Source organism: Trichechus manatus, unplaced genomic scaffold (genome assembly GCF_000243295.1).
Source record: "Trichechus manatus latirostris isolate Lorelei unplaced genomic scaffold, TriManLat1.0 scaffold00236, whole genome shotgun sequence".
In the NCBI taxonomy this organism is placed as follows: domain Eukaryota; kingdom Metazoa; phylum Chordata; class Mammalia; order Sirenia; family Trichechidae; genus Trichechus; species Trichechus manatus.
The window spans coordinates 1,703,731-1,716,706 of record NW_004444172.1 but is presented as its reverse complement, the minus strand read 5'-3'; the positions used below and the strand labels follow the sequence as shown (position 1 = coordinate 1,716,706).

The following is a 12,976-nucleotide window of genomic DNA, read 5'->3' as shown; positions in this document are numbered from 1 at the left end:
GTGTACTACTGTTTCGTGAGAAACTATTTGTTCTGTAAGCCTTCACCTGAAGTACAATAAAATATTAAAAAAAAAAAGTATTTATTTTTAACTCATTACTGTAGGAATATAAAACAAAATTCTGTGGTTATATACATTTTCTCAGTTAATGAGAAATCTCATAATAAACTAAGATGCTATAAGGTATTTTTAAAGTAGTGGTGATGGAATGTCAGTGTCTGGCAATAATACAGAACTCAAATGTCTTTACATGCAACATTGTTTAGGGATTGTCATGGGTCAAAAACCACCTGAGTTGATGTCACAGTGGTAAAAGTAACCTCTGTTTATTGAGCATTTACTATAGCAAGGTACAAAACTAGACACCGAACATTCATTATCTGATTTAAATTATAAGAGGACCGCTAAATGCTTTTGCTCAGTTTCAGCAGAAGTCCCCGAATCAATGACAAACTACTAGGTGCCGGAACTCACTGAACCCTCAAGCGAATACTTGGAATTTGGACATCTATTCTGGACTTGCTAAGGGGAGTAGCCCATACTGGCTCCTCCAGCATAAGCAGCTAGATCACGTGCCTCTAATCTCTCCAAGTCTGTCCTTGTTAGGTGCCGTTGAATCAATTTTTAACTCACAGTGACTCCATATGACAGAGTAGAATTACTCCATAGGGTTTTCTAGGCTGTAATCTTTATGGGAACAAATTGCCAGGTCTTTCTTCTGCAGAGCCACTGGGGTGGGTTCAAACTGCCAACTTTTTGGTTAGCAGCTGAGCGCTTAACCATTGTGCCTCCAGGGCTCCTTCCTCCAAGTCTAGGGGAGAGGAATTCAAGGAGAGGAGGTAAAGAGAACTTGGGGAGGATTTCTTTGGAGAGAATTGTCCATGTACTAAGGCCCCTGCAGCTGAAGCATGGTGTGATTATGTGGGTACTCATTGAACGGTTGTCTATTTTCAGAAATTGTGCCTTATAGAAAATAGTTCATAATACTTTGTACAGAAAAACACTCAAAAGTTTAGAAACTTTATTTATTTATCTACCTTACCAATAGACTGTACTTTTAAAGAAAGTTACTTAATCATTGTTGCTATACTCATTTTGGGAAAATAGATCTAATCAGTTATTGTTGAGTCTACTCGTACTCGTGAAAAATCCATGTGTGTCAGAATAGAATTGTGCTCCATAGTGTTTTTAATGGTGGATTTTTTGAAAGTACTGTATTTTTACACAAACAATGCATGCTCTCCTCCTAGAAGTATTTTCATAAGCACCTCTATGCCATTTTTTTAAATTTGTTGCTGTAAACAAATTAACATAAGCTGCTTATGAGAATACCTCACAGGAAGAAGGCATGGTTGGAAACAAACAGAAGGCTCGAGTTATTCCCGTAAAAATACGGTGGATCACCAGACCTTCCTTTGAGGCACCTCAGGGTGGACTCGAACCTCCTAAGAAGCCCTTAAAATTCTTAGGACATTTCTGTCTAAAATTGGACAGGACATTATAATGTCAAGTAGGAATGCTGATTCATTTCCTCAGTGAAACACTCTCCTTTTTCTCTTTTCATTCAAAGAAAAGAAGTAAAAAACAGATTGCGAGAGGTAAGACAGAGTTGGGTAGCCTTCCTGGGTCCCTAGGAGGACATTGTGACCCTGACATGTGCACTCACTGTCCATATGCAGTTGGTGGCACCTTACAGGGCTGTACACATGAAGGATGCCTGGTACTCATTATGCCCAGGATTCAGCCTCATCAAGTTGAGCTGTCTGGATGTGCTCCCTTGTGATGCTGGAAATCTACCGACATTATGAGCAAGAAGCAGATCTAGACTAAGGGTCTATATTCAAATAAAGTAGTTCTTCATTCATTCTTGGCTGGGCCATTACTAGAGTTTAGAAGGTACTGTCATACATACAATCAACTCCCAACTAAGTGAAGTTCGGGTAATCCTCTAACATCTCTCAGAAAATGGAGTACTGAGAAAATTTAGGCTTATCTCATTCTATGAGAAGCTCTTGCAGGTATGAAGTGGATTAGACATGAGCACAAATCTCTTTATTGCTGTAAATGGGCCCTTTGGATAATGTTATCTGCCATAGAGTTGAACACAGATCCATCTTCAGTCCCTAGGTACACATAGTCCTTTGCGTCAAGAGCACCTCAAAAAATCTGAATGCAAAGGCAATGGTTTCAAGTTTCAAATATTCTGTTCACTAGGTTACACATAAAAATCCCACTTTTTTTTTTTTTTTTTACAGATTCTCATTGATGGGTGTTAGGTATGACTGCAAAACCAAACATACTGCATTTTGAAACTCCAGTGCCAAGAAGTCATCAGAGAAAGAAGATTTTATTATTGGAAAAATAATAAACTAAAAATTAATAACTGAAATCAAATAGTAAAATAAAGCCTTTTAGAAAATAATTGGAATGTGAGGTGTCTGAGGGGAGAAAATTTAAAAAGACTGTAGATGTGAACTCTAATATCGGTATGTTACAGAGAAAAGGTCACATATAAGATTTAATGAAGCCACATTGATTGACTGACTAAATGAATGAATAATTGGATGGACATTGAATAAAGAGATGCCAACCAACCCCCAAACACTTGCAAGTGGTCTAGACTCTTAGGAAGCCACAGAATTAGTCTAATTGTTTTTTTAGGTTTCTCCTCCAATTTCTTTTCTAGATTGGAATTTAAGCCCTGCAAAACTTCCTCTTAGCTACAGTCCTGTGGATGGCATCTTTAACCTCCTTGTTCCTTAAGCTATAGATAAGTGGGTTCAACATGGGGATCACCGCAGTATAAAACACGGACATTACTTTATTGAGATCCAGGGAGAAACTTGCACTAGGCCGTACATAAATAAAGAAAAGAGTACCATACAGGATGGAGACAGATGTTAGGTGAGAAGAGCAGGTGGAGAAGGCTTTGCGTCTCCCATCAGCAGAGCAGATCCTCAAGATGGTGATGAGGATATAAATGTAGGAAACCAGTATAGTCAAACCACTGAAGACACCCACCACTCCTGCCACGATGAAAACTACCAACTTATTGAGCTTGACGTCAGCACACACAAGGGAAAGCAGGGGGGACATGTCACAGAAGAAATGATTGATGACGTTGGAGCCACAAAAAGGGAGGCGAAATGCATTTATTGTGTGAGTCATGGTGTTCATGAACCCAATGACATAGGGACCAACCACCAGCTGGATACAGAATCTCTGGGACATGACAACTGAATATAATAATGGGTTGCAGATGGCAACATAACGATCATAGGCCATGGATGCCAGGAGAAAACACTCAGCTGCCACGAAGAATCCAAAAAACCACTGCTGCAAAGCACAGCCCAAGAAAGAGATGGCTTTTCTCCTCACAAAGAAATCAGTGAGCATCTTGGGGCTCACTACTGAGGAGAAGCACATGTCCACAAAGGAGAGATGGCTGAGGAAAAAGTACATGGGTGTGTGGAGGTGGGAATCAATCTGTATCAGAACAATAATACTCAAGTTCCCAGTGAGATTGATGATATAGAAACTCAGAAAGAGCAGGAACAGGACGATCTGCAACTGGGGGTTGTAATTCAAGCCTGTAATAATGAACTCCGTGACCCTCGTGTAGTTTTCATTGGCCATTAACAGGTTCTGGTTTCCACTAGAAGGACAGCAAAGAAGTGACAACACATTTGGTAAATGTGACTTCCAAAATGGACACAGAGAAAACATACCAGCACCTAAGAAAGAGTTGGGAATGATGTGAGTTAGTTTACACCCTGTGGCCAATGAAGCAGAAGTGAGGTGCAAAATGGCGCACCTGAAACTATAGCATTTTAAGGCTGTGGAAATCCATCTTTACACAGAAAACAAACATAAAGCCTAGAAAAGAGAACAGGCTTGCTCAAGGTTCCATAACTAATTATCGGTAGAGATGGTTCTAGAACGGAGGAACCATCTATTAGCTAGTAATACCCACTTCAGTGAACTTTATCTAAGACCTGCAATCTACTGGACACACACCTGGTAGAGTGAGGTGGGAGAGTGAGAGTAAGGCAAAGCTGGGGAGTAAACTGACATTTATTAAGAAGTCACTCAGGTTTGGGTCATATGCCGTGCATTTCACGATTACAATCTAAGGTTAAATGTACTGTTTCCAACTGTTCTGCAGTTTACCTCCTCTGACCCTGGGAAAGTTACTTATCTTCATGTGAAATGGAAATAATAATAATAATACCTACCTTGTAGGTTGTTGTGAGGATAAAATGAGATAATTAATGCAAAGCATTCACCAGAGTTTTATCGAGCAACTACGTAAGTGCTCAAAAAATTTTAGTACTTTTATTGCATTATTTAATCCCTCTAAAAAGCCCGCAAACTAAATTTCATTATTTCCTTTTACTTACGGGGAAAATCAAGGCTCAATCAATGTTCTTAAAGCTAGTAACTGGCACTGCTGGGCTTTGAACATGTGTCTCTCAAGCTCCAAACTGACTGTCCGCTTTCCTTTTTCACACTGCAGGAAAGTTTCATGTGCCTTCACAATTATTTTGATCCCACAAATGAAATTCAACATTGATCCCAATATGAGGGCAGGACAATGCATTTTTGGCTTCCTTTACCTAGCACTGAGGTTATAGTCAATGGTCATTAATGGGAAACTCACAGGATAGTAGAAGGTAATGAACTCATATATTATGCTATGGAAACAGTGGAGGGAAGAAATCTTAAAAAGAACCCAAATTCCCCACTTATACATCCTCTATATATCCTTTTGCGACCCACTAAATGAGTGACCTTGGTCACGTCAGTTGATCTCTCTGAATCTTAGTTACTTAATTCATTAAATATGGATAAAACTCTTGTTCTTTGATCTCTGAGAACTCTCATTTACTTAGAATGAGAGGATTGATGTAGAAAGTGCTCAAAACACTAATGATTTACCTTTAAACATTTTTTTAGCACAGGAACATTGGAGTCCAGCATCATACTTAAGCTAGTCACCTTTCCTTCAATTTTCTCATTTGAAATATACATTATTTGACTTTACTGAGTCCTCCTCCAGGACCAGTAATACACAATTGACATTATATTTTTTGCTTCAGGGAAGTTAGAGACAGATGGGGTGGACAGTCTAACTGTTCACCCATTCTATTTTCCTCTTGCTTAATCCCCTTCGACAGCCTCTAATAACACACTGTATCCCAGTCTTCCACTAGACAATTGTCTGAATCTCCTCAATCCTTCCGGTCATTCTTGGGTTTTACTCCTGCTCAAGCCAGCCTTCTACCCCTCTATGCACATTTTAGTTTCTCAGTTTCTCTGCTTTATTCCAGTGCTTAGAATAGAAAACAATGCTCCATATAGGTCAAACAACTCGGAATGGGTGACACAGCTCTTTTGTTCAGGACACTAGCATACCATCAACATAACCTACAATTGCCTTCCCTTAGCGAATATATCACTCAGCTTAGACAGTGATCTGCGTTGAACTTCAGTGCTATCTTTTCCCCTTATCCTGCTGCTCAAGAGTCACTCTCCTATTTTATGTGATTATAGTTTGATCCAGCTGGAGAACCTTAATTTATCTCCACTTAAATTGTATCTTCTTAGATCTTGCTGAATTTTCCAGCAACGATGAGGATTATGCTGGTCCTGGTTGCTCATCAAATACCTAATTTATTTTAATTCCACTTAAAACAATTCATGTCTTCTTAAAATGGTTAAAAATCAGATAGTGAAAAGAGCAGAACATGACTGAAATGTTCTCAACTTACATTCTAATGGGTTCCCTCTTCTTTAAAGGTGGCAAGAAGAACTCAGGTACAAATGAACTACGTTTCTCAGGTTTCATCCCTCCCCTTTACATGGCTACCTTCACATGCAGAATGGGCCAGAATCATATGATTTTAGTCTCTATCTTATCCCCCCAAAATATGGAAGACTCCACTGTAAAACATATTCAGTCTTTGCAATCAGTAAAAGTTCCTTGAACTAGTTGCATCAGTTTTGCTTTGTTGTTGTTATCAAAGATGCCCTGTCCCTAAGGTGTACCAACCATATCTTGGGAATGAGGCCTCTGAGGAAAGGTGCAATTAAATTTTGCATCATACCCTAAGTAAGTCAAATGAGATCTCTTTTTTGGATAACTTTGTGTTTGTTTCTAACTGGATATAGTCTCCACATTCTCTTTAGTTACAGGCTAAGCAAACAACCTCCAGCGGAATCCTTTGTAAACTGAAGCAGTGCAGGAGACGGAGAGCCGCTGGACGAAGTTAGTTCTTCCTGCTCCTCTTTCTTTTGCGTTACTATTCTTGGAGAAAAAGCAGCTAAGGTGGAAAATGGATTTTTCTTAGCTATAGCACTTACCACATGTTGCCAAAGAAAGTAATTTTCCTGGGACCTTGTCCAAAATATGTAGAGTTTAGAATTCGTAAGCAAGGACCAGAAGAAGACAGCTCCTGATGTTGTATTAAGTAATTAAACTTTGTTGTTGTTGTTGCTAGGTGCCATCCAGTCGGTTTGGACTCATAGAGACCCTATGCACAATATAGAACGAAACACTGCCCGCTCCTGCGCCATCCTCACAATCGTTGTTATGCTTGAGCCCTTTGTTGCAGCCACTGTGTTAATCCATCTCACTGAGGGTCTTTCTTTTTCTCGCTGACCCTCTACTTTACCAAGCATGATGTCCTTCTCCAGGGACTGGTCCCTCCTGATAACATACCCAAAGTATGTGAGATGAAGTCTTGCCATCCTTGCATCTAAGGAGCATTTGGGCTGTACTTCTTCCAAGACTTTAGCAGGAGATTATATCTGAAGTGTTAAGACTATGCAAAGGAGCAAATTTCTTGTTGTCAGAAAAATAATGGAAACAGAAATAAAACAGAATGCTTTAAAGCTGTTTCACCTCCAAAACAAATAGCATCATACTGGTGAAAGACAATTAAAAGGGAAACCTAAATTTTGTTTCCAACCTGAGTAAGGGCAGACTACAAGCCCTTTAGCATGCTACACAGCTTCCATGGTCTAGACGGTTTTGGTTTGTGTTTTGTTTGGTTTTTAATTACTTCCTATGCTGGTATATACTTTAAATCTATTTTTTCCATTGACCCTTAATTTTATATTGACTTTATATATAAAAGCATGTTTTATTTCTCCCCTGAAAACCCTTCAGGCATTGTGCCTTTATTTTATTATCAATATTACTAAGAAGATGAGGAATTGTTTGATTTTCTCCCTGCTTTTGCAAAGTAGGTTTTGACTGTCTTGACACCTAAAGAATTATTTCATTAACCTCACTGTTGAAAAACTGCTTCTAAGATTTGTCTAGGTGTGGGCTTCTTCTTATTGATGCTGTCCAAAGCATACAGAACACTTTAGATCTAAATATTTGACTCTTTTTAGCTCAGAAAATATTTTATACTTTGAATATTCCTTCTGTGTGAATTGCTCTGACTTATTCTAAAAATTCAAATAATAAACGTTTTGGGAATATCCCGTTTTTCAAAAGTTCGCTTTTGCCTCTTCGCTTTTACAAAAGACCTATATTAGTATCTGTTTTTCATAACCAAAGAAAATCTAAAGAAGATTTTTGATTTTCCAGAAAAAGGTGAAAAGTGGAAATAGCGTTCAGCATTTGTTTTGCAGACAGCCTTTAAAGAGGCAGCACCCACCCAAGCAGAGAGAGTGACGTCGCCAAACTCTTTTTATCATATCATTCCTGCTTTTACTATACGTTAGTGTTATTTTAGGTTTTATGTGTTATTTGGTATCATTTGATAGGTTATTTTTTTGGGTCTGGGAATGCTCCAATATTTTTTTCCCGTATAAATTAATGTAATTGCTTCTTTTCTTTAGACCAGTTCGGCTTACGAAATTTTTCATAGGAACAGGCTACTCTCGGTTAGCGGGTGAAACCTGTATTCTGTTTTGCATATCGTTATGTTTCTTCTCATTTAATCATGTTTTCCTTTTTCTTTGCATTTTGAAAGAGCTTTTCAAACTAGTGCTATCAAACATGAATTTGATCTTCTACGTGTTACTTCTCTCCTCCTTAAAGCCTCTTAACATGGCTTGTCCGTTACTCACAGTCAGTTTGCCATACTGTGGTGGCTTCCATGTTGCTATGATGCTGGAAGCATTATATTTCACCAGCAGGATCATTCATGGTGGCCAAGTTTAAGTGCAGCTTCTAGGCTGAGACAGACAAGGAAGAAAGGCCTGCCAATCTTTTTCCAAAAATTAGTCAATGAAAAACACAATGAATCACAACAGAATATTGTCTGATATAGTGCTGAAAGATGAGCCCCCTAGGTTGGAAGGCACTAAAATACACAGTGGCTGCAGCAATGGACTCGAGCATACCAGCCATCCTGAAGACAGTACAGGGCCGGGCAGAGTTTCATCCTGTTGTGCATGGCTCAGCCATGAGTAGGAGCTGATTGGACAGCAACTGACAACATGTGGCTTTTAACTCTGCTGTTGCCTTGTAGTTTCCTTAGAATCCTGCTTAATGCTTAAATCTCTCCGATCTCATCATTTTTTAAGAGTGTCGTCTCTTCTCTTCTATGATGTTCCGTTTTTTTTCCACAAACACTTCTGAGATTCTCCTAGAAAATCCAAGTCACTTTTTAATTTTTTTCTGTTTCTTTTGGTACTTTATTTGAAACTTATGTGATTTCTTTAGGTCATTTGGATGATAATCTTTTTCTATTCTACGACAGTGTGAGTTCATAGGTTCAATACTGCTAAAGATTTTTATTTGTATTTTCTTAGACAAAGGGTATTCTATCTCTAGCAAGCATTTGCCATATTAGATAGGGTTTGTTGAGTGCCTTTGACCTTATTTACTATCTTCCTGATGGTTGATCAGAACCCTTTTCTTGAAGAAAAAATTAATGTTTGTTACATGAGAATAATATTTACATTTTCTATATTTTGGAATTTTATTTACTGATTTAAATTAAAAGCTAATATTTTAATTCTTCCTGTTGTACTTATCACAATTAACCTTTTAAAATGTTATGTAAAATTGTTTTGAATTGTTCTTTAGAATATGTGTTTTTAAGATTTCCTTTGAAAGTTCACTTTCTGATGCCATAAAGATCTAACGTCTTCTTTAATTACTTTATGTTAGAGATTTAATTTTCCAGATATTTCTTATCTAGCCATAATGAGACACTTACTTTTGATTGAAGCTACAATATCAAATTCACAATACTAACCCATTTGTCAAAGAAAAGACAGATAATTAGATTTACCTTAAAAATTATTTTCTTAAATTTTTTTTCCCTCTACCTGAACAACTTATATGGGCAGGTAAAAGTTACGAAATGGAAGAAAGGAACAAACCTCACCACAGAACACCTTACCACAGAACATTCCCTTGGCTTAGAAAAAGATTTGAACATTCTTAGGTGAAGTCAAGGGTAAAATTTTTTAAAATATTATTTTGTTAGTTTTATTATAATAATATCATATTTATCTTGAAAACTGTTTCAAACTCAAATGATTAATAGTTAAATCCAAAATGTCTCACACAGTTACAGATCTCTTACTTTACCAACCATCAGTACTGAATTTGAGAGCTAATAAAATAAAAGAAATAGAAAAATAATATAAATTAACAAACTGACAACATATCTTATAATATTGAAATAACGCTAATTGAGAAGATTCCTATCTCAAAAATGCTTCCTTACAGACTTAGGAACCTGTAGACATTACTAACAGTCAACAGTTAGAATCTCAGATGATAAATGTTTAGGAGAATAGTATGTTCTGCAAATATTCCCCAAAGCAAATTAATGAGGATAAATTCTCCATAGTGATAAGTGAATATGTAATAGACATCACTACTCCTTACCAATTTCCTATACCTTCTACATCTCGGCATTACAGAGGATTGCCTTTTCTCACTCCCTTGGATTTAGGCAATGCCATATAACCTACCTGGTGATGCAGTGGTTAAGAACTACAACTGCTAACCAAAATGTTGGCAGTTCGAATCCACCAGTGACTCCTTGGAAACTTCCAGTAGGTTTGGTTTTGGAGCCCTGGTGGTGCAGTGGTTAATAGCTACAGCTGCTTACCAAAAGGTCAGCAGTTCAAATCCATCAGCTGCTCCTTGGAAACCCTATGGGGCAGTTCTACTCTGTGCTATAGGGTCCCTGTGAGTTGGAATTAACTTGACAGCAATAGGTTTTGTTTTTGGTTTTACATAACCTACAATAACCTTAGAAATTTGGACAGAAGTGGCATGTGTCACTGCTGGTGGAAGCAAATAAGAGCCCCTACACTCTTTCCCCTCTTACCCTCAGTAGGAAAATTCCAGAGGGTGGAGCCTTCAACTTCCTGAAGTCTGCAGACATAGAATCCACCAAATGAAACAGAAGTGTACCTTGAATAAGAAATTCATTGATTTATTGTTTAAGGCACTGAGATTTAGGGGTTACTAGTCGTTATGGAATAACCTAGTTTATTCTAACAGATACTGATACTTTGAAAATATTCTGTAAACATTACATAAATCAGAACTGATGGGAAAATATAAAGCCTTTACATCAAAAGTCCATTTTGAAAACACTGATATTAAAGGAATATATTGTTTTAATTACAAGGAAGCTCTGACATGTAAAAGTACGCTGATATTTTATTACAGGTCTGAATAAATGTGCAAAGAGCATCTAAGATTTTAACTTTTAGGGTTCCTCAATGAAATGTCCTGGGAAAATCATCCTGCTATAAAACTAACAATTTAAAATCTTCACTCAAATGTTCATAATTCCCAAACAGCCTATAGTGTCGCAATATTACGTATGAGCTTTCAATCAAAAAACATCAAACATTTGATAAAACAAGAGTCAATGGTTTCATGGAGGAGGTGATGTTTCCAATGTGCTGTGAAGGTAGGATGTGGATATCTGGCAATGGTGGGAAAAATACCAGATGGAGATAAGAGTAAGAACAGGGTGTAATGACAGGACAAAGAAGAGGTCTGATTTATATGGGATACAGGGAATGTGAAGTACAGCGGTAAGGGGTATGAATGGAAAAGTAGATGGAGTCAGGTCATGGCCCAATTAATATGAGGATTTAGGAGTTGTAGGAAGAGATGAAGGATAGACATACTGGACTTGCAGCGTTCTCAAGAGGTGACTTTGTGTAGGATGGTTAGGAATGAAGAATGACTGGAGATGAGGGGAACTAGTAGGGGCTACTGCAATATCAAAGGTGAGAATGACGGTGGCGATTAAACAATAATGACAAAGAGCACTTACTGAGCTCTTGCTATGTTCCAGGCACATAATATGCATTATCTCATTTATTTCCCCTCTGTAAGCACTATTATTAAACCCCCTTTTACATTTGAGGGTACTGAAATGTAAGAGTTTTTAAGTAACTTGCCCAAGACCAAGAAATGTTGGAACTGGAAATGGCCTTAGGGATTATCTGAGCAGAGCCCTTTCTTTGGTAGCTGAGGGAACCAACAACTAGAGTGGGGAAATGATTTGCTGAAGGTCACAGAGCTAGTTAGAAGCACATTCAGGCCTAGAACATGGTCCTCCCGATGTCTACGGCAGTTACTTCTACTGTACTTGATACCAGCTGATAAAAAAAGAAAGAAAGAAAGGGTGGAAGGCAGGGAGGAGAGGAAGGGAGGGAGGAAGAAAGGAAAGAATGAGCAAAAAAAAGGCTCAAATAGCCAGGACTCTGGAAAGGGAATATTAACCATTTTATGTTTAACTCACAACTCCTCCCATAGGACCTTCCATTTAAAAAGAGAAAAACAAAAACAGACAACGTGGTCTTGTGGAAATTTAGACACCTTGATAGGATAGTAAGGGAGTTTTTTTTTTTTTTTTTTTTTTTAAAGGAGTTCAGTATTTCCTGGTACTTTGTGATGAAGCCAAAAAAGGAAAGAAATAGCTCTGATAACTTCAGGAAATAATGACACTTCTTTTCCTCTATTTTGTTCTCTTTTATAACACACTTTTTTAAAGTAACTTCCCTGGACCTTTTCTCTCAGCGATAGTTGATTGATATAAACATTTGAATGGATATAGCTATATAAATTAATGTATATATTACACTTGTTTTTTTTATGTGTGTAAGCTGTATAAATATATATGACACAATAATGGTGCAAATATAATAGGGCAAACATTTTACTAGCTTGTAGCCAATGAACAAAGATCTGAAATGATGAAGTTACAATAGTTTGATATTACAATGCTAAAGTTTAAGATAAAGATGAGAGAGTTGCAACAAAAGGTATGTGGAATTTTATTATCTCCCTTTTACAAATCATGAAAAATAATTTACTGTATATATTTTGAAACGCTTATATTATTTATTGTTAACTGTTATGCTTTTGTATTGAAAAATAATATATATTCGTGATAAACATTGCAATAAGATTTGCAAGCAGTATATGATAAGAACTCAGCTATCATCAGAGACCAGACCTCCAGCTTCCCTAGCTAAAGCAATTTATTAATAGTTCTTTGTGTTTCAATCCAAAAGACTTTTATCTGTCTACAAAGATATATATGAATATATCATTAAATATACCAACCCAAAAAATCAAACACATTGCAGTAGAGTAGATTTTGACTCATAGTGACCCTATAGGACAGGGTAGAAATGCTTCATCGGTTTTCTAAGGCTATAATCTCAAGCTGAAAGAACTGGAAAAAAAAAAAAGAATTCAATTCTCGAGTTGCATTATTGAAGGATTCTACCAGGAAAATATTGAATGACGAAGGAAGCATCAAAAGAAGATGGGAGGAATACACAGAGTCACTATATCAGAAAGAATTGGTCGAAGTTCAACCACTTCAGCAGGTAGCATATGATCAAGAACTGATCGTACTGAAGGAAGAAGTCCAAGCTGCATTGAAGGGATTGGCAAAAACAAGGCTCCAAGAATTGACAGAATACCAACTGAGATGTTTCAACAAACGGATGCAGCACTGGA

The 12,976-nt window shown here is 37.3% G+C and overlaps 1 protein-coding gene across 1 annotated transcript; it reads right to left on the bottom strand.

Moving 5' to 3' along the window:
- Positions 1 to 2,572: 2,572 nt before the first annotated feature.
- Positions 2,573 to 3,636, bottom strand: LOC101355922 (olfactory receptor 1009-like). Its single transcript, XM_004389177.2, has one exon. The coding sequence runs from the start codon at positions 3,634 to 3,636 to the stop codon at positions 2,695 to 2,697; it is 942 nt and encodes a 313-aa protein (XP_004389234.1). The 3' UTR covers positions 2,573 to 2,694.
- Positions 3,637 to 12,976: the final 9,340 nt, after the last annotated feature.